The sequence below is a fragment of the Mustelus asterias genome, chromosome 6, assembly GCF_964213995.1.
Source record: "Mustelus asterias chromosome 6, sMusAst1.hap1.1, whole genome shotgun sequence".
NCBI classification, from domain to species: Eukaryota; Metazoa; Chordata; class Chondrichthyes; order Carcharhiniformes; family Triakidae; genus Mustelus; species Mustelus asterias.
Genome location: NC_135806.1, coordinates 76,994,431 through 77,012,950, shown reverse-complemented (window position 1 = coordinate 77,012,950; position 18,520 = coordinate 76,994,431). Strand labels below are relative to the sequence as shown.

The window sequence follows — 18,520 nt, the reverse complement described above, 5'->3', positions numbered from 1 at the left end:
AGCCTTCTCCCAATCCAACACCTTACCCTTGGGACACCACTCATCCTTTTCCATCACTATCCTAAAGCTAACAGAATTGTGGTCACTATTTGCCACATGTTCCCCTACCAAAACTATGAAGACCTGACCGGGCTCATTCCCCAGTACTAGGTCCAGTATAGCCCCCTCTCTAGTCGGGCTATCTACATATTGTTCCAAAGAACCCTCCTGTACACATTTTACAAATTCCTCCCCATTCAGAGTCCCAGCTCTCAGCGATTTCTAGTCTATACCAGGGAAATTGAAGTCTCCCACATAACAACCCTATTTTTCCTGCACCTATCCAGTATCTCCTGACATATCCATTCTTCCACTTCCCTTGGGCAGTTGGGGGGCCTGTAGTATACCCCCAACATAGTGACTGCGCCCTTCCTGTTTCTAAGCTCCACCAAGAGTGACTCATTACACGACCCCTCTGAATTGTCCTCCCTCTGCACCGCTGTAATATGCTCTCCAACTAATACTGCTACTCCCACACCTCTTTTGGCCCCTCCTGTCTCGCCTAAAACACTTGTACCCCGGAATATTCAGCTGCCAGTCTTGTCCCTCTTTCAACCAAGTCTCTGTCACCGCAACCACATCCAAATTTCTCGTGACCATTAAGGCCCCAAGTTCGTCTGTCTTACCTGCTACGCTCCTTGCATTGAAGTATAAGCACTCCAGACCTCCAGGCCCAGTGAGGTCATCCTCCCCCAGAGTGCTCTTCTTCTTTGCCAGCCTTGTCCCAGCCCCAAGCTCGTCCCCAGCCTCTACACTTGTAGACCTAATATTTTGATCCCCACCCCCCTGCCATACTAGTTTAAACCCCCCCGAACTGCACTAGCAAAACTCCCAGCCAGGATATTCGTGCCCTTCCAACTTAGTTGTGACCCATCCTTCTTGTACAGGTGCCATCCTCTCCTGAAAACTTCCCATTGATCTAGGAAAATGAAGCCCTCCCTCCTGGACCAGTCCTTTAGCCAAGCATTCAATTGTACTAACTCCCTATTCTTAGCCTCACTGGCACGAGGCATTGGGAGCAGGTTCTTAACATTTGCTAGGGAAACAAACTACAATCTCACAAAACAGTCTTCGCCCAAAAAACACTCCTGCTCCCTCGGGAAATAGTTTAAAATCCATGACTTCCATTAAAAACAAATTAACACTACTTTTCTAAAATTTAAGTAAATTATTTTTAACTATTTCAGTCTGCAGAATATTCACTGCTACCATAAACATCCAGCATACTTCAGGTGAAGGCAAAACCCTTAAGGCCACCTTTATTAATGACTTCCTACAGCAGTAATTCAAAATTAAACCTTATACAATGTGCACTTCACAATTATATACAGTAGACATTTACAGTGTAATTATTAGGTGCAGATCTATTGGGAGCTGAAAAACAGATTATGGTTATTTTGTTTGACAGTGCAAAACAATGCAAATGTCATTAAAGAAAAGCAAGTTTCCTAACTATTAGTGTTTGCAGGCGCAGGGGTGAGGGGGTGTGGAACACAGCAGTTGCACAAAGGGTGCGAGTGGAGACAGACCAAGCCCACAATAGAGCACGAGCACGATAGGGAGGGTGCAAGCATGTACCAGAGAAATAGCTCGAGAAAGAGATTAACACTGCATCAATAAGAATGATGTTGCTACTAAAGCAATTAGAACAATTTTGGTGGCAACTTCCCCAATTCAAATGAACCATTTTTGCTTTGAAATATGGAACCTTGAAGTGATCACCCAAGCTACAGCTTGCATCTGTCACCTTTGAAAGAACAAAGAGGACATTACCTGTTTTAGTCGTGCCAATTCTTTCAAGGCTCGTCCCCACTGCTGCTTGTAATGCAACTTGGATTTTGTGGCCGATTCCAATTTCCTCTCAAATTCCACCTAATAAAAAAGGTCAACAGTTGAAATTGTAAAGCCAATGTTGAGAGAACACTAAAAAACTATATCAGTCTTCAGGAAGGAGATCTTAATATTCCACATAAATATTTTGAGGGAATCAGAATTCTGACATAAATAGGATGAATTTATTTTCTAACCTACTTCTGTATTGCGCCAACTTCAGAAGTAATTAACTTTTTGTTAACTTCAGAAATAAACATTTTAGGGAAGCAACTATAATAAATTCAGATGCATTGAAACTGTTGATGTTCTATAAGTCATCATTTATTTCAAGGGCTTATAAAGTTGGAAAACAAACTGTTAGAAATCCGCTAAAATGAGAGCTTCAACAGAAGGTGGAAAGGGATTCTAAAATTTTGAATTTATCAAGGCTGGGATTCCTGGACATGTGGAGATGCCGGCGTTGGACTGGGGTAAACACAGTAAGTAGTAAGTTAGGTGGGACAACTCAATGATTGGCAAATGTGGTGATGATCCAAGGACCAGTTTTTTCTCCATTTTCATCTTGAGAGATGTTTATGATTTAAAAGTGGGGAGAAATAAATGAAATCTTTGGAACAACTATCATTTGCTGCACATTAAATTTGGCTCAAACAAAACTGCAACTGAAGCCTAAAGGTGGCCAAATAACTTAAAATCAAACTTACAAATCTATTGCTTAATGCACAAAGTATTTACATGTACCACGCGATACAAAGATGGGACATGACACTTAAGTGGAAGTCATCAGAACCACAATTATCAGTACAATACGGAAGGAGTAAAAGACTAGTTCAAAGAGCAATTCAATTCCTTCTACAAAATGCAAGGTTATTAAAAACGTGCAGATAGAAAACAATTCAAGAATCTCCTTTAAGGCTTGATAATAATTGCACCGTCCAAAGCAAAAATAAATATAAAAGCAAAATGTAATGGTTTGAAGCTTAACATATCCTTCCAAATCTAGGGAATTTGAATTTATTGGTCAAAATTTTGGAACTGACAGAAGTTAACACATTTTCAATAAGTCTATACAGCGCGTAATTGAAGGAGAGCATAAAGGGAAATACTGATGATTTACTCAGGTTTCTCTCACTATTTCTCATAGGCAGTCTGGAGCCTGGTGTTCAGTCTTCAATTTTTATTACAGCAAGACTGAATTGCTGTTCCCTTGTTAGAGTAACATGCCCATTGTGAATTGTGGCAACATTTCCTTAAGCGGATCATCAAGCCTTAACTAATTAGCAAGTGAATTGGCTGGTGTAGCTAGATCAAGTTTAAATTTCGAATATTGCTGAATAAGAGACACATGTCAAAGCTTTTCATCTTGCACTCATCAGGGCATTTCGCAAGAATACCAAGATACGGGAAAAACAACAAGTTATATTGTATGAGAACAGAGTGCGAATTGGTTGGCAAGTGGAGTCTGATTGGTGGAGGCTATGCCAGGGAGGATGCACCAGTTATGGTGACTGACAGTTAACTGCTAAGGATTGTTTGAAATTTAAACTGAACAGCTTGATTGGTCAAGGCATTGCCATGTGGAATTAACCAGTGTTGATTATTTAAAATAATGTAATGTCAACAAAGAACAGGGTCCTATATATCGAAGTATCTAGCTTCCAGTGCAGGCAAATGTGCCAGACTGTGAGCCCGACTGAATCTTGAATTGGCTGTCAGCGCTTTTTTTTAAAAGCACACTGAGAATCATTCAGCAAATGCTGTCCAATCACGGAATCACATCAAATGTTGAACACTGTCTTTACATGGTTGTGTATGGTCTGTACTTTGCCCATTGCAAACAGTGGAAGGGACAAGCTGTCTGGCATCCGTCAGTCTTTGGGATGTACAGACTACGTAATAAGCATCACACTGGCACCGAACTTCATATAATACATTACTCATTTATGTTATACGCAGAATTTGTTTTTGGCTTGACGGCAGCATCCTGTTCGTGGCTTCACCAGTTGCTCCCATTTTTGAGATGCTTTACTCTTCCAGTCTAATTTGAGGTAGACTGGGCACTTTCCGGGGTCGCAAGTGATGGCCTTGGTCCCATTCATGAGGTTACATTATATACAGTGCAAAATGATCTGATCAGGGTAACCATTATTCCACAGGATGGCTTTGATGCAGGCCTATTTCAGCATCAAGTCTGCATAGTAAGCAAACAGCTCATCCCCTATTTAACCTTGGGCTCCATACATTTTCTAGTCAGAACATAACTTGTGTCCAGACTGATACTGAATTTTTGGATGACTTTGCATCGCTCTGAAGATGGCAAAAATGTTCAGCCTTCTCACTATCAGAAAGACTGATCACATTGAGGAACAAAACAACAAACAGGATTAGAGAAGAATTTCACACAAGCACAATCCCAAAAAGATTGAGTCAATTATAGCGATTGGCTGAAAGCAAAGCCAGCAGCAAAGGTTGTAGAGAAGAGGGGCCAAAAACTCTGGTAAAAGAATCAATGATTCGTGCCCAAAGAAATTTGAGATTACAGAATCCCTACAGTACAGGAGGAGGCCATTCGGCCCATTGAGTCTGTACCGACCACAATCCCACCCAGGCCCTATCCCACACATTTACCCTGCTAATCCCCCTGACAGAAGGGTCAATTTATCATGGCCAATCCACACATCTTTGGACAGTGAGAGGAAACCCATGTAGACATGGAGGGAACGTGCAAATTCCACACAGACAAGGGCCCGAGGCCGAATTGAACCCGGGTCCCTGGTGCAGTGCCACCCCCTGAAGAAATAGGACAGATACAGGGCAGGTTGGGAAATTGACATTTCTATGCCATAAGTCCTTAAAATGATAGCAGATGTGGTGGAATGGAAACTTTTCTGGTATCTAAACACTTCACCACAATTTTGTTTTAAGGGATATGATTTGTTTTTTGTATGAAGGTGGATTTTTCTTAAGTGAAATACACCACATCTTTGAATCAGCTCAAATTTCACATCTTTTTACAAGTAAACAATCAGCTACTTCATTCCATTATGAGCAGGTAAAATGTCTTCTCATACTCCACAGGCACCTCATAAGTGGCAGATGCAAAATATGTTTAGTAAAGCAAATGCCATAACTTACTGAAATACTGTCAAAATGTATCTGATTTGTTATGCAAGAGAAATATGTATTTAAACAAAAGTCTAACACACCAGAATCACTTAAATTGCAGCTATTTGGAAGAAAATACCTACATCAATTGGCTTTGCAAATCTGATACCTGTGAATAACCTACACCTGAAAAATACTGCAATAATTTCAAAGAAAAAAGTTTCATGACTCGAGTTTCATGTTCTCATTGAAAATGAACGATTTGAAAATGGTCACTACAGATTGTATAGCTTCTACTTATAGTGTGAAATCAGTATCCTTACATTTACCACCCCCCCCCCCACCCCCAACAATGTTGTCTTTTTATTCCTAAAAATTTACATCAATTTGTCTGTATATTATACTCTAAGGAGATAAAATTTAATGACTAAGAATGAAAGCACAAAATGTCTAATCATTTGCTTCCACTTTAGTTATCTTTCAATCCACCATGCCTCACCAAAAACGGTATTTTGCAGGAGCAATTTTGTTCAGTTAAAGGATTTGAAGTTTAAGTTAATCAATACCATTAAAAAAGACAAAATATTGGCTTGCTTTACAGACTTCCCAACTTCAGCCTGCGAATAAAATGACAATACATTGTAGACATCCAAGTGCATTCTACCTTCTCAAGAGTTAAAAGATTGATCTCTGACTGAAGTCGAATTTCAGGTTTGCTGCTCTGTTGCTCCTTGTACTGATGGAACTCTTTTTCAAGTAGTTTGTATTTCTGTTCTGCTTCATGGAGCTAGATAGAATTCATGAAAGGAAAAAAACTTAACTAAAGGAAGTAAGCTTATCCTTTAGACACTAAACAGACACTCAAAAAATTCACATTCAAAAATAAATGGACTTTTAACACAACTAAAGTACATGCAGACTAACAGCAGGACATCTGAAAACTGATCAAGCTTTGGTTTAAAAATGGATGAATAATTTCATTGTTTACATCCCGCTGACAATGCCAGCGAGGATACAAAGCAGCAACACATAACTGGCTACCTCTACTGCAGCTGATCATTATTTATCCATCTATTCAGTTAACACTTTGTCGGTTTACACAATATTACCATCATTTTTTAACATTTATGCTGTACAATATCCAAGTGCAACTTAATCAAACAGACTAGCTGATATACTGTGAACAGAGATTTCAGAACGTTACTCTTCTGGGAAAACGAAAAACTATTCTTCAGACAACAGTTCAAAAATAATTTAAGAAAAGTGTGAGGATTTTATTGATTGATGGCTTAATGCTGAACACCTTTGACTTTATAATTTAATCAATTCCAGAAAAAGAACCTGCTTTTGAACTCTTGACAGCAGTTAAAAATGAAGTTGAAATTAATGCAGTGCCCAGAGAAAAAAACTTAAGTTGCTGAGAAAACTCTCAAATTAAGCCACAATTGAAATAGATCTGAATATAATCCTAAACAATAGATCATATTAAAGTATATCATGGTTGGCATGCTACCCAAATATATGCAGCAGAATTCTATTTAATTGTTTAAAAAATCTTTCCCACAATGGGTGGGCATTGCTGGCCTATTTTTGCCCATCCCTAATTGACCTCGAGGTGAACACAGCTCAGTCCTCATGGAGACAAAGCCCCGTCCTCACATTGAGTCCATGTGGTATAGCAGTGGTTCCCAAACATTTTTCACTGGGCCGCACTTTCGGAATAAAAATTTGCTCGCGCCACACCAAATTTATTATTGATAAGAAATACATTCAAAAACCAAAAAAAAACAACTAGCAGCGCTTGATTCATAACAGAACACAACTACTTTATAATATCATGGGACATGCAGAAAGTATAAAACAATGCAGCTACATAAAAACATGATTCATTCCCAAAATATACTTATAGACAAGCCTCTTACATATGTAACCTTAAGTATACAAACTGAATGAGAGATCTGAGCTTGTTTTTGTCAGGAAATCTCATTTATATTAGGTCTAATTTGAGACAAACAAACTCTCTCCTCATCAACACAAAGGAGCCTTTCTCTTTTCTGGTCTTTGATATTTGTCAGAGCTGAAAATCCCTGTTCACAACAATATGTCATGGAGAACTGTAGAAGAATAGGTAATGCTCTTAAAGAGATGCGTGGATACTGTTTCTGGCTGTATATCCAAAAAGAGTCCAGTGGCATACTCCAGTGTTTCATTTTCAAGGTACGATCACTCGAAATGCAGGCCATTTCCTCCTCCTCATCCAATGTCAGACCTGAACAACTGGAATTCGCAAAGGGGTCTCCAACCCAGTCGAATTTCATGAAATCTCAACTTTTTCCAATTACTCAGACAAGGTTTGGAAAATAGCTTGTCCTCTGGTATGTTTTTCAAGTTCCTTGCAAAATGGAAACGGAGAGATTATTTCGTCATTGTGAATGAGTCTGATATAGGCAAGCAACTGTGCTTTTCCACTAATGTCGGTCAATTCATCAACTTGAATGGCAAATTTAGAATTCTTCATACTTTCGGAAACACGCTTCTCAATATTAGCTGACATATCAACTATTCTTCTGCGAATTGTCTTGTCAGACAAAGGAATTTCCATAACTTCTCGCTCAGCATTATCACCAAACAAAGTTTTCACAATCAAGCTGCAGGCAGGCTGAATCAATTTTTCAGCAATTGTATGTGGTTTTGTCTGTTGAGCAATCAATTCAGCCACTTGGTAAGATACAATCTGCATCTTATCTGAGACTGTCATTCGTTTTTCGAAATATGATCGTTGGCATTTCTGCTGTTCCAAAAGCCTTTCAAAATATTGAACATCCTTGTTTGCCAGATTTCCATATTTTGACAACAGATGTCTTTTCATCTTGCTTGGGACCATATTGGAATTGGAAAACTTCTCACCACAGATCAAACACATAGGCCGAGGTACGTTTTCGTCTCCAGTCCATGTTAAACCGAGACTCAAATAGCTATCCATAATATTGTCGACAAACTTGCTTTTTTGGAGGTTTGCTTGGGCCTGCTACTGGTGTAGAATTAAATGACTCTTCTTCAGCAATCTGTTCGAACGGCGATTCTGGATCGCAACGTGGACTCAGATCGTCCTCAGCATCACTTGATGCTCTTGCTCTCACTTTGGAAAAATATCTATCCATGTTTAAATGTTTCCTTGATTGTCCTTGAATCTTCCCGCCACACTTGCCATCCTCTCTTGCCGCACCAGAGTGGCGCGCCATACCCTTTGGGAACCACTGTGGTATAGGAACACATGCAATGGCGTTAGGGAGGGAATTCCAGGATTCTGGCCCAGACAATATGGTTCCAAGTCCAAAAGATGTGCAGCTTGGAGGGAAACTTACACATTGTGGTGTTTCCATACATCTGCTGCTCTTGTCCTCCTACACTCTTCATTGAACCAGAGTTGATACCCTGGCTGGATGGCAATGATAGAGTGGGGAATGTGCCAGGCCATCACGTTACAGGTGGTGGTGGAATACAATTGTGCTGCTATTGATAGCCCATAGCGCCTGATGGGTGTCCAGTTTTGAGTTGCTAGATTGGTTTCAAATCTATTTTATTTCGCAAGGTGGTAGTTCCACAGAACATGATGGAAGGTACCCTCAATGTGAAGACAGGGCTTTGTCTCCATAGAGGACTGAGCTGTGTTCACTCCGGCCAAAACGGTCTTGAACAAATGCATCAGCAACAAGTGAATTGGTGAGGATGAGGTCAAGTATGCTTTTCCTTCTTGTTGGTTCCTTCACCACCTGCTATGACCCAGTCTAACAGCTACATCCTTCAGGAATCAGACGGCTGAGTCAGAAATAATGCTATCAAGTCGACACCCAGAGTATATTCTTAGCCCTTGCCACCCAGTCGGTGTTTCTTCCAATTAATCGTCAACATGGAGGAGTACTGAGTCATCAACTGCAGGATGGCAGGTGGTAATCAGCAGGCAATTCCTTGCCCAAGTTGGACTTGATGCCATGAGACGTTGTGGTGTCCACAGTCAATGCTCAGGACTCTCAGGGTAACTTCTTTTGACTATATCCCACAGTGGCCTCACTCCTGGTGCTTCTGCTCTGTTGGTGGAACAGGATATACCCAGGATGGCATGGTGTTGTCTGGAACATTATCTATAGGTATCATTTGATGAGCATGACTCTGTCAGGCAGCTGTTTTGACTACACTGTGGACAGTTCTCCCAATTTTGGCACACCATCCTAACTTGGAAATGTGTTGCTGTCCCTTCACGGTCATTGGGTCAAAATCCTGGAAATTCCTTTCTCACAGCAATTTGGGTGTACCTGCACCATATGGATTTCCACCTGAGCAGGCAGACACACAGCCTCAGGCAGAAACTGAAAGCTGTAACCATGCCAATTGTGTACTTTCTCAGTACTGCAATGAGCTAGGAGCCCAGGTTGCGTGCTCACATCATGGAATGGGAATTGAATCCAGATTCGTCTAACTGGCATGAGTGCTACCTCCAAGCCAAGTTGATATGGAACATCTGGATATGGACTGGCTGATACGCAACTGAAACCTTTCAGGAAGAACTGGATAAACAAAGACAAAAGTAACGGTGAATTCAATTTTAAAGTGCAAAATGTCAGAAAGTATATTTGCCCTGGTACCAAAAATATCTGTAAGTATGATGAAATTCAAATTATATGGATGATTGTCAAGATGGACAGGCATAATAAAACATGAATGAATTTATTACGAAGAATTACTATCCCCTTCAAAAGTAATTTTGTATTTGATTAGCAATCATTTTTCTTACCTGCTGCTGCAAGCGCAACTTATCTTGTTCTACCTGGTTCAACTTCAACTTTTCCAATTCCACCTGGCGGACAGAATCTTCAGTAGAGCGCCTTGTGGTCTCTTGCATTTCTCGCAAGCTCCGATCATGATCATCTTGTAACTCTTTCCTCAGCCTCTGGAGCTTCACACAGGACAACTTTTTAATTATTTTGAAAACTCAGATAATCATAAGATGACAAACAAGGTAATCAAACATTTATGAAATAGCAACTATTTTATTAATTCATTTACAAGATGTGGGCACTGCTGAAAGGCAATATTTATTGTCCATATCAAATATCCTTTAAACGGTGGTGGTAAGTGCCTTCTTGAACCACTGCAGTCCTTGTAATGAAGGTACTTTCCACAGGCAGGGAGTGAGTGACAGGACTTTATCACAGTGATGATGAAGAAACGGAAATACTTTTCCAAGTCAGCATGATGCATGATTTGGAGGCGAACATGAAAGTGCTGTTGCTTCCATGTGCCTGCTGTTCTCATCTTTTGAAGGAAAGAAGATCATAGTTTGCGAGGTGCTGTTGAAGACACTTAAACAAGTTGCTACAATGCATCTTGCGAATGGTACACTCTCCAGCCATGATGCATCGGTGGTGAAGCAAGTAAAGGTTGAAGTTGGATGGGGTGATCAAGTGGACACTTTGTACCAGATGGTGCCAAGCTTGAGCATTGTTGTATCTGCAATAATTCAAACAAGTGGACATCATTTCATCACAGTCCGGACTTATGCTCTGTAGATGGTGGGAGGATTTTAGGGATTCAGGAGATAAGTAATTTGCCACAGAATATCCTGATCTGCTTTTGTTCGCATAGCATTTATGTGGCTAGGCCAGTTCAGTTTCTGATCAATAGTGACCCCTCACATGTTGATAGTGGGGGAATCTGACAATGGTAATGCTCTTCAATGTTAATGGCACTTGGTTAGTATTTTGTTGGGGATGGTCATTGCCTGGCAATGTGATGCACGTGTTGTTTGTCATACATCATCCCAAGCCGAATCCTTGCCCAGGTATTGCTGTGTGTGGGTGAAGACTGCTTCATTATCTGCATAGTTGTGAAAGGAACTGAATGCATATGCAATAATCAGTGAACATCCCCACTTCTGACTTTATTACGGAGGGAAGGTCATTAATGAAGCAGCTGAAGTTGGTTGGACTAAGGACATCAGCCGGAGGAAGATCTGCAGTGATGTCCTGCAGCTGAGGTGATTGACCTCCAACAACAATAACTGTCTTCCTTTGTACGAGATGCATCTCAGACCAGTGGAAAGTTTCCTCCTGATTCCAACTTACTTCAGTTTTATTAGGGCTACTTGAAGTCACCCTCACCTCTGGAATTCAGGTCTTTGGTCCATGTTTGGACCAAGGCTGTAAACCGTACTGAAGCCGAATGGTGCTGTACCCAAACTGAGCATTAACGAGGTGGTTATTGGTCAGCTGGTGCTGCTTGACAGCACAGTCAATGATCCTTTCGATCACTTTGAAGATGGAGAGTAGGTTGGTGGATGATAATTGACTGGTGGGCAGTTTCTAAAGCTGGGTAAGTTCCCACATGTTCATGCATCACCCAGCTGGTTAGGTAATTTGGCTCCACAAACTACAAAGGGATTCAACCTCCAATCGCTGATTGTAAATGTTGTAAATTTATTGGTTAGTACTCCCTTTTTCCCTCCCCAAACAAAACAATGTCATGTAGGAGAAATGGTTTTAGAATTGCTCTAAATGGGGCCTCGGAACAGAAAAATAATTAGATTGAATGGTGAAAAAGTAAAGAACTAATGCTCATTAAGCCACAAAGGCTCAACAGAACAAAACATTCCTGGTTCGTTTGTGATTTGTTTGCCTGATTTATTCGAGAATAATGAAGAAAAAATTAATCAAGTGACTCAATAGTTTTTGTGTATGCTGATGGGAGGTTAGGAATGCAAATACACCACCTTGCATTTGAGTAGTATTATCTTAAAAAAATCTGACATAGAATAATGTATTGGAATATTAATGATGTGGAGATGCCGGCGTTGGACTGGGGTAAACACAGTAAGAAGTTTAACAACACCAGGTTAAAGTCCAACAGGTTTATTTGGTAGCAAAAGCCACAAGCTTTCAGAGCCTTAAGCTCCTTCTTCAGGCGAGTGGAATTCTATTCACTAACAGGGCATATAAAAACACAAACTCAATTTACAGAATAATGATTGGAATGCGAATACTTATAGCTAATCAAGTCTTAAAGGTAGAAACAATGTGCGTGGAGAGAGCACCAAGACAGGTTAAAGAGATGTGTATTGTCTCCAGACAGGACAGCCAGTGAAATTCTGCAAGTCCAGGCAAGCTGTGGGGATTACAGATAGTGTGACATGAACCCTATAATCCCGGTTGAGGCCGTCCTCATGTGTGCGGAACTTGGCTATCAGTTTCTGCTCAGCGACTCTGCGCCGTCGTGTGTCGTGAAGGCCGCCTTGGAGAACGCTTACCCGAATATCAGAGGCCGAATACCCGTGACCGCTGAAGTGCTCCCCAACAGGAAGAGAACAGTCTTGCCTGGTGATTGTCGAGCAGTGTTCATTCATCCGTTGTTGCAGCGTCTGCATGGTCTTCCCAATGTACCATGCCTCGGGACATCCTTTCCTGCAGCGTATCAGGTAGACAACGTTGGCCGAGTTGCAAGAGTATGTACCATGTACCTGGTGGATGGTGTTCTCACGTGAGATGATGGCATCCGTGTCGATGATCCGGCACGTCTTGCAGAGGTTGCTGTGGCAGGGTTGTGTGGTGTCATGGTCACTGTTCTCCTGAAGGCTGGGTAGTTTGCTGCAGACAATGGTCTGTTTGAGGTTGTGCGGTTGTTTGAAGGCAAGAAGTGGGGGTGTGGGGATGGCCTTGGTGAGATGTTCGTCATCATCAATGACATGTTGAAGGCTCCGGAGGAGATGCCGTAACTTCTCCGCTCCGGGGAAGTACTGGACGACGAAGGGTACTCTGTCCACCGTGTCCCATGTTTGTCTTCTGAGGAGGTCAGTGCGGTTTTTCGCTGTGGTGCGTCGGAACTGTCGATCGATGAGTCGAACGCCATAATCCTGTTCTTATGAGGGCATCTTTCAGCGTCTGGAGGTATCTGTTGCGATCCTCCTCATCCGAGCAGATCCTGTGTATACGGAGGGCTTGTCCATAGGGGATGGCTTCTTTAACGTGATTAGGGTGGAAGCTGGAGAAGTGGAGCATCGTGAGGTTATCCGTGGACTTGCAGTACAGTGAAGTGCTGAGGTGACCATCCTTAATGGAGATGCGCGTGTCCAAGAATGCAACCGATTCTGGAGAGTAGTCTATGGTGAGTCTGATGGTGGGATGGAACTTGTTGATGTCATCATATAGTTGTTTCAGTGATTGTTCACCATGAGTCCAAAGGAAGAAAATGTCATCGATGTATCTAGTGTATAGCATCAGTTGAAGGTCCTGTGCGGTGAAGAAGTCTTGCTTGAGCCTGTGCATGAAGATGTTGGCATATTGAGATGCGAATTTGGTCCCCATGGCTGTTCAGCGTGTCTGGATGAAGAACTGGTTGTTGAAGGTGAAGACATTGTGGTCCAGGATGAAGCGGATGAGTTGTAAAATTGCATCTGGAAACCGGCAGTTGTCGGCGCTGAGCACTGAGGCCGTTGCAGCAATGCCATCGTCGTGGAGGATGTTGGTGTAGAGTGCCGAGATATATGATGCCATACCTCACCAAGCTCACTTGGCCAGCATCTCTCAATCCCATGCCCTCCACTACGTAGAAGAGCAAAATCATACATTCATGCATAACTCAAAGACCTTCTGCAAGTCATGCACCATCCTGACATGGACATAGACACTATTTCTCCATTGTTGCATCAGTATCCTTGAATTCTCTACCTAACATCAGCAAGGACATCAGTGATTCAAAAAGGTCCATCACCACCACCTACAGGAGAACAGGGGATATACAGTAAAAGCTACCTTGACCAGAGTGCCCAATTGCCAAGAAAAAAACTTAATTTTTTAAAGCATCAAATTTAGCTGTGATGTTACACTGCATCTAAAGTAAAAAGGTCATCCAATATTTATTAAGCATCCAGAAAGGTGTCAACTAAAACCAAGGTAATATTATTTTGTACCTTCAATATTATAAAAATAAGTTTCAAACACAATTACCTCCGTTTCGCCATTAGCAAGTTGCCGTTCTCTTTTTTCCAAATCTGCCAATGTTTTTTGTAGTCGTTCCTCAAGCACAGCATATTCAAGAACCTATCAATGACAAAAAAAGTAATATGAAGATCCTTTCCAGTACAGGATAGATAATTTCTAAATTACACAAATGTAATTTTCTAAGACATAGTTGGACAAATGGTTCTCCATTTTTGCATACCCTCCTGAGAAAGAAGTCTCATTTATCTTTTTCTCTTATGAAAGCAATATACTTATTCATAATCCAAACAAATCAAAGGTGAGTGACTGTGTTGAGATCTGTTACAAAAGGGACACGCTTGATGATCTTAATACTTGGCATTTTTAGCTTTTTCATCACCTGGACTTGTAACCTGTTTACCACCTTTTTCGACAAGGTCTTTTAAATGACAATAATTATGTATTTATACAACCCTTCTGTAATGCTGGATAGAAATGTCAGTTGTCAAGAATATTTGAAAAGATCCACAATACTGTCCAAGCATTGTATAAAGAGAGGTAAGGCTTATTTAAAAATAATCAATGTTTAAGTGCTCCCTGTCCAAGATGTCAAAAGATTTACAATTTCCTGGCCAAAGCTGAGCTCTCGGTACACCTGAAGCTCTGCATCAGTGTCAATAATGCCTTTAATTAACAATGAGCCATGATTGGATCAACACCAGCATGAACCTAAATATTGTAAACATGTCTTTAAAAATGTTACCCAGCCTCAAGTGCATTTCCAAAGTATTTTGATTTAATTTCAGACTTCGAACATTTGCAGTTTTCATTTCTATTTACGAGCACAAGCCGAGATTACTCGTTAAAATGACTGCTAGCGCAGGTCATATAACTGATCAAATGGGCACAAAATCTAAGGCAGCTTTGCTTCAACTGACCAAATCCCAATATTAAATAGGTTTAAGCTGTTTAGTAGGTTGTCATGTTTCCAGAGAACTGAACAATGGATGCCACTGATTTGAATTAAAATAAAATATATTATTTTAAGTATGTCGCTGATAAACTGCACTAAATTTAAAGCATCAAATCTTCTTTTAATGACAGACATTATTGTGCCTTTCCTCTTGGTCAGGTTCTTATGAATAGCAGCCAGCATTTCTTCTGCATTGGAATCATGGAAGCACAGTTCAATTTTGAGTGTGGAGGAAAATGGGTTTAGTTCTGAAGCACCTGGTCAATCCAACATTACTATCAGTCCACTGCAGTACAACAATTGTCTCGCATTGATGCGAGATACTAAAGCAATAGCTGCAAACTAGCACTCGTGTGCATAACTGGGCTTCAACAGCTCATAAATCTTTTCCACTTAAAACATTTAGGGATTAATGAATTTGAACTTGTTTGTCCTCGTTTCTGCACATATTTAGTATCTTTTCTATGAGGTTGGACTCCCAATTCTGACTTATTCCTCAATATGTACTCACACTTACTGACTGTAGACTGCAGTTGCTGTTTCTTCATTTCCCGAAACAGTGCAGCACTTCCCAATTTTTCTTCACTATTGGTCAGATCTTTTTTTCTGTTGTCAAATGTCAAGACTGTGAGCGGGATTTTCCGGCCACATGCGCCTTGAGACCAGAAACTCCCCACCTGAGATCAATGGACCTCTGAAGTTTCTGCCCTGCACATTCCCGTGGTGGGTGGGACCAGAAAATCTTGCCCTATGTTTCAATTATGAAAGTCCCAATCAATTATATACACTAAGAACATAAGTAGAGCCGGCACCTATTCCCACGAAACACTACTTCCAACTCATCTTGAGCATACATTACTTCCTCTAGTTTTATTATCAATGTTAATTTATATAACAGCTTTATCATCGTACAAATAGGAGCAGGAGTAGGCCATCTAGCCCCTCGAGCCTGCCCCGCCATTCAATAAGATCATGGCTGATCTGAAGTGGATCAGTTCCACTTACCCGCCTGATCCCTATAACCCCTAATTCCCTTACCCATCAGGAATCCATCTATCTGTGATTTAAACATATTCAACGAGGTGGCCTCCACCACTTCAGTGGGCAGAGAATTCCAGAGATTCACCACCCTCTGAGAGAAGAAGTTCCTCCTCAACTCTGTCCTAAACTGACCCCCCCTTTATTTTGAGGCTGTGCCCTCTAGTTCGAGCTTCCTTTCTAAGTGGAAAGAATCTCTCCACCTCTACCCTATCCAGCTCCTTCATTATCTTATAGGTCTCTATAAAATCCCCCCTCAGCCTTCTAAATTCCAACGAGTACAAACCCAATCTGCTCAGTCTCTCCTCATAATCAACACCCCTCATCTCTGGTATCAACCTGGTGAACCTTCTCTGCACTCCCTCCAAGGCCAATATATCCTTCTGCAAATAAGGGGATCAATACTGCACACAGTATTCCAGCTACGGCCTCACCAATGCCCTGTACAGATGCAGCAAGACATCTCTGCTTTTATATTCTATCCCCCTTGCGATATAGGCCAACATCCCATTTGCCTTCTTGATCACCTGTTGCACCTGCAGACTGGGTTTTTGCGTCTCATGCACAAGGACCCCCAGGTCCCTTTGCACAGTAGCATGTTGTAATTTTTTTCCATTTAGATAATAATCCAATTTGCTATTATTTCCTCCAAAGTGAACAACCTTGCAGTTGTCAACGTTATACTCCATCTGCCAGATCCTCGCCCACTCACTCAGCCTGTCCAAATCTCTCTGCAGACCTTCTACGCCCTCCACACGATTCACTTTTCCACTTATCTTTGTGTCGTCTGCAAACTTTGTTACCCTACACTCAGTCCCCTCCTCCAGATAGTCAATATAAATGGTAAATAGTTGAGGCCCCAGTACCGATCCCTGCGGCACGCCACTAGTTACCATCCGCCAACCAGAAAAGCACCCATTTATTCCGACTCTCTGCTTCCTGTCGGATAGCCAATCCCCAATCCACGCTAACACCCTACCCCCAACTCCGTGTGACCCAATCTTCTTCAGCAACCTTTTGTGAGGCACCTTATCAAACGCCTTTTGGAAATCCAAAAACACCGCATCCACCGGTTCCCCTCTATCAACCGCACTAGTCACATCTTCATAAAAAGCCAACAAGTTCATCAAGCACGACTTTCCCCTCATGAATCTATGCTGCGTCTGCTTAATCGAACCATTCTTATCCAGATGGCCTGCTATTTCTTCTTTAATGATGGATTCCAGCATTTTTCCAACTACAGACGTTAAGCTAACTGGCCTGTAGTTACCCACCTTTTGTCCATTTCCTTTTTTAAACAGCAGCGTAACATTAGCCGTTTTCCAATCCGCCGGCACTACCCCAGAATCCAACGAATTTTGATAAATAACCACTCACGCATCTGCTATTACCTCTGACATTTCTTTCAGCACCCTGGGATGCATTCCATCCGGGCCCGGGGACTTGTCCACCTTCAGTCCCGTTAGTCTACCAAGCACTGCCTCCCTGGTAACATTAATTGTATTGAGTACCTCTCCTCCTACCAACCCTCTATCGTTAATATTCGGTAAACTATTTGTGTCTTCCACCGTGAAGACCGACACAAAAAAATTTAAAGTTTCAGCCATTTCCTCATTTCCCACTGTTGAATCCCCCCTCTCATCCTCCAAGGGTCCAACATTCTCTCTTGCCACTCTATTCCTTTTTATATATTTGTAAAAGCTTTTACTATCATTTTTTATATTTAGAGCTAGCCTAGCTTCATAACCTATCTTTCCTTTCTTTATTCCAAGACACTTCACAGGATCATTGGTACAGTGCCACATAATAATTTAGGGTAGATAAACAGAAGCTTACTCATGGAGAAAGTTTTTAAAGGTGCATCTTAAAGGAGGAAAGAGAAGGAGAGGTACAGAGATATTTCTGGAGAGAATTCAAGAGCTTAGAGCAGTGGTAGCTGAAGGTGCAGTCATCATGGTAGAGTGATAATAATCAAGGATACATCCGAGAATGAGAGTTACAGATATTTGAGGGCTGTAGCAGGTAGCAGAGTGAGGGAGAGGTGGGAATTTGAAAACTGATACGAATTTTTAAATTATGTTGAAGAACCAAGAGCAATGAAGGTTAGCAAGTGCAGGGACAAGGCCGAATGGGACTTGGTGCAAGGTAGGACATTGTCAGTAGAGTTCTGGATAAGTTGCAGTTTAGAGGGTGGGATGAGGGGCTGAACAGACAAGTACTGGAATAGACAAGCCTAAAGTGAAGACTCGGTTGAGGTTTTAAACAATAGATAAGCTGAGCCAGGTGTGAAGTCAGCCAATGCTAGGGAGATGAAGACAAGTGGTCTTAATGATTAGAAGGTCATGTGGCAGGAAGTTGATCTTGAGTTTGGATACAACACCAAGGTTGCAAACAGTCTGGTTCAGCTTCAGACAGCAGTGAAGGAGAAGGATGGAGTTGGTGTCCAGGGGATGGAGTTAGTAGCAGAGATTAAAGGCAATGATTTTGGTGATCTTCCCAAAGTTTTGCTGGAGCGTATTTGTCCTCATCCAGTATTAGATGATGGACAAGTAGTCTGATATTT

General features: G+C 41.5%; 1 protein-coding gene across 3 annotated transcripts in view; it reads right to left on the bottom strand.

Annotated features, from left to right (window-relative positions):
• Positions 1-18,520, bottom strand: part of cep120 (centrosomal protein 120) — a 75,905-nt gene that overhangs the window by 12,254 nt on the left and 45,131 nt on the right. For all 3 annotated transcript variants that reach the window (XM_078214586.1, XM_078214588.1, XM_078214589.1), the window contains 4 exons: positions 13,974-14,066; positions 9,770-9,931; positions 5,642-5,764; positions 1,813-1,911 (listed from right to left, as the gene is read on the bottom strand). In XM_078214586.1, the coding sequence (XP_078070712.1) occupies positions 1,813-1,911; positions 5,642-5,764; positions 9,770-9,931; positions 13,974-14,066 (477 nt within the window). The remainder of the gene's footprint in view (positions 1-1,812; positions 1,912-5,641; positions 5,765-9,769; positions 9,932-13,973; positions 14,067-18,520) is intronic.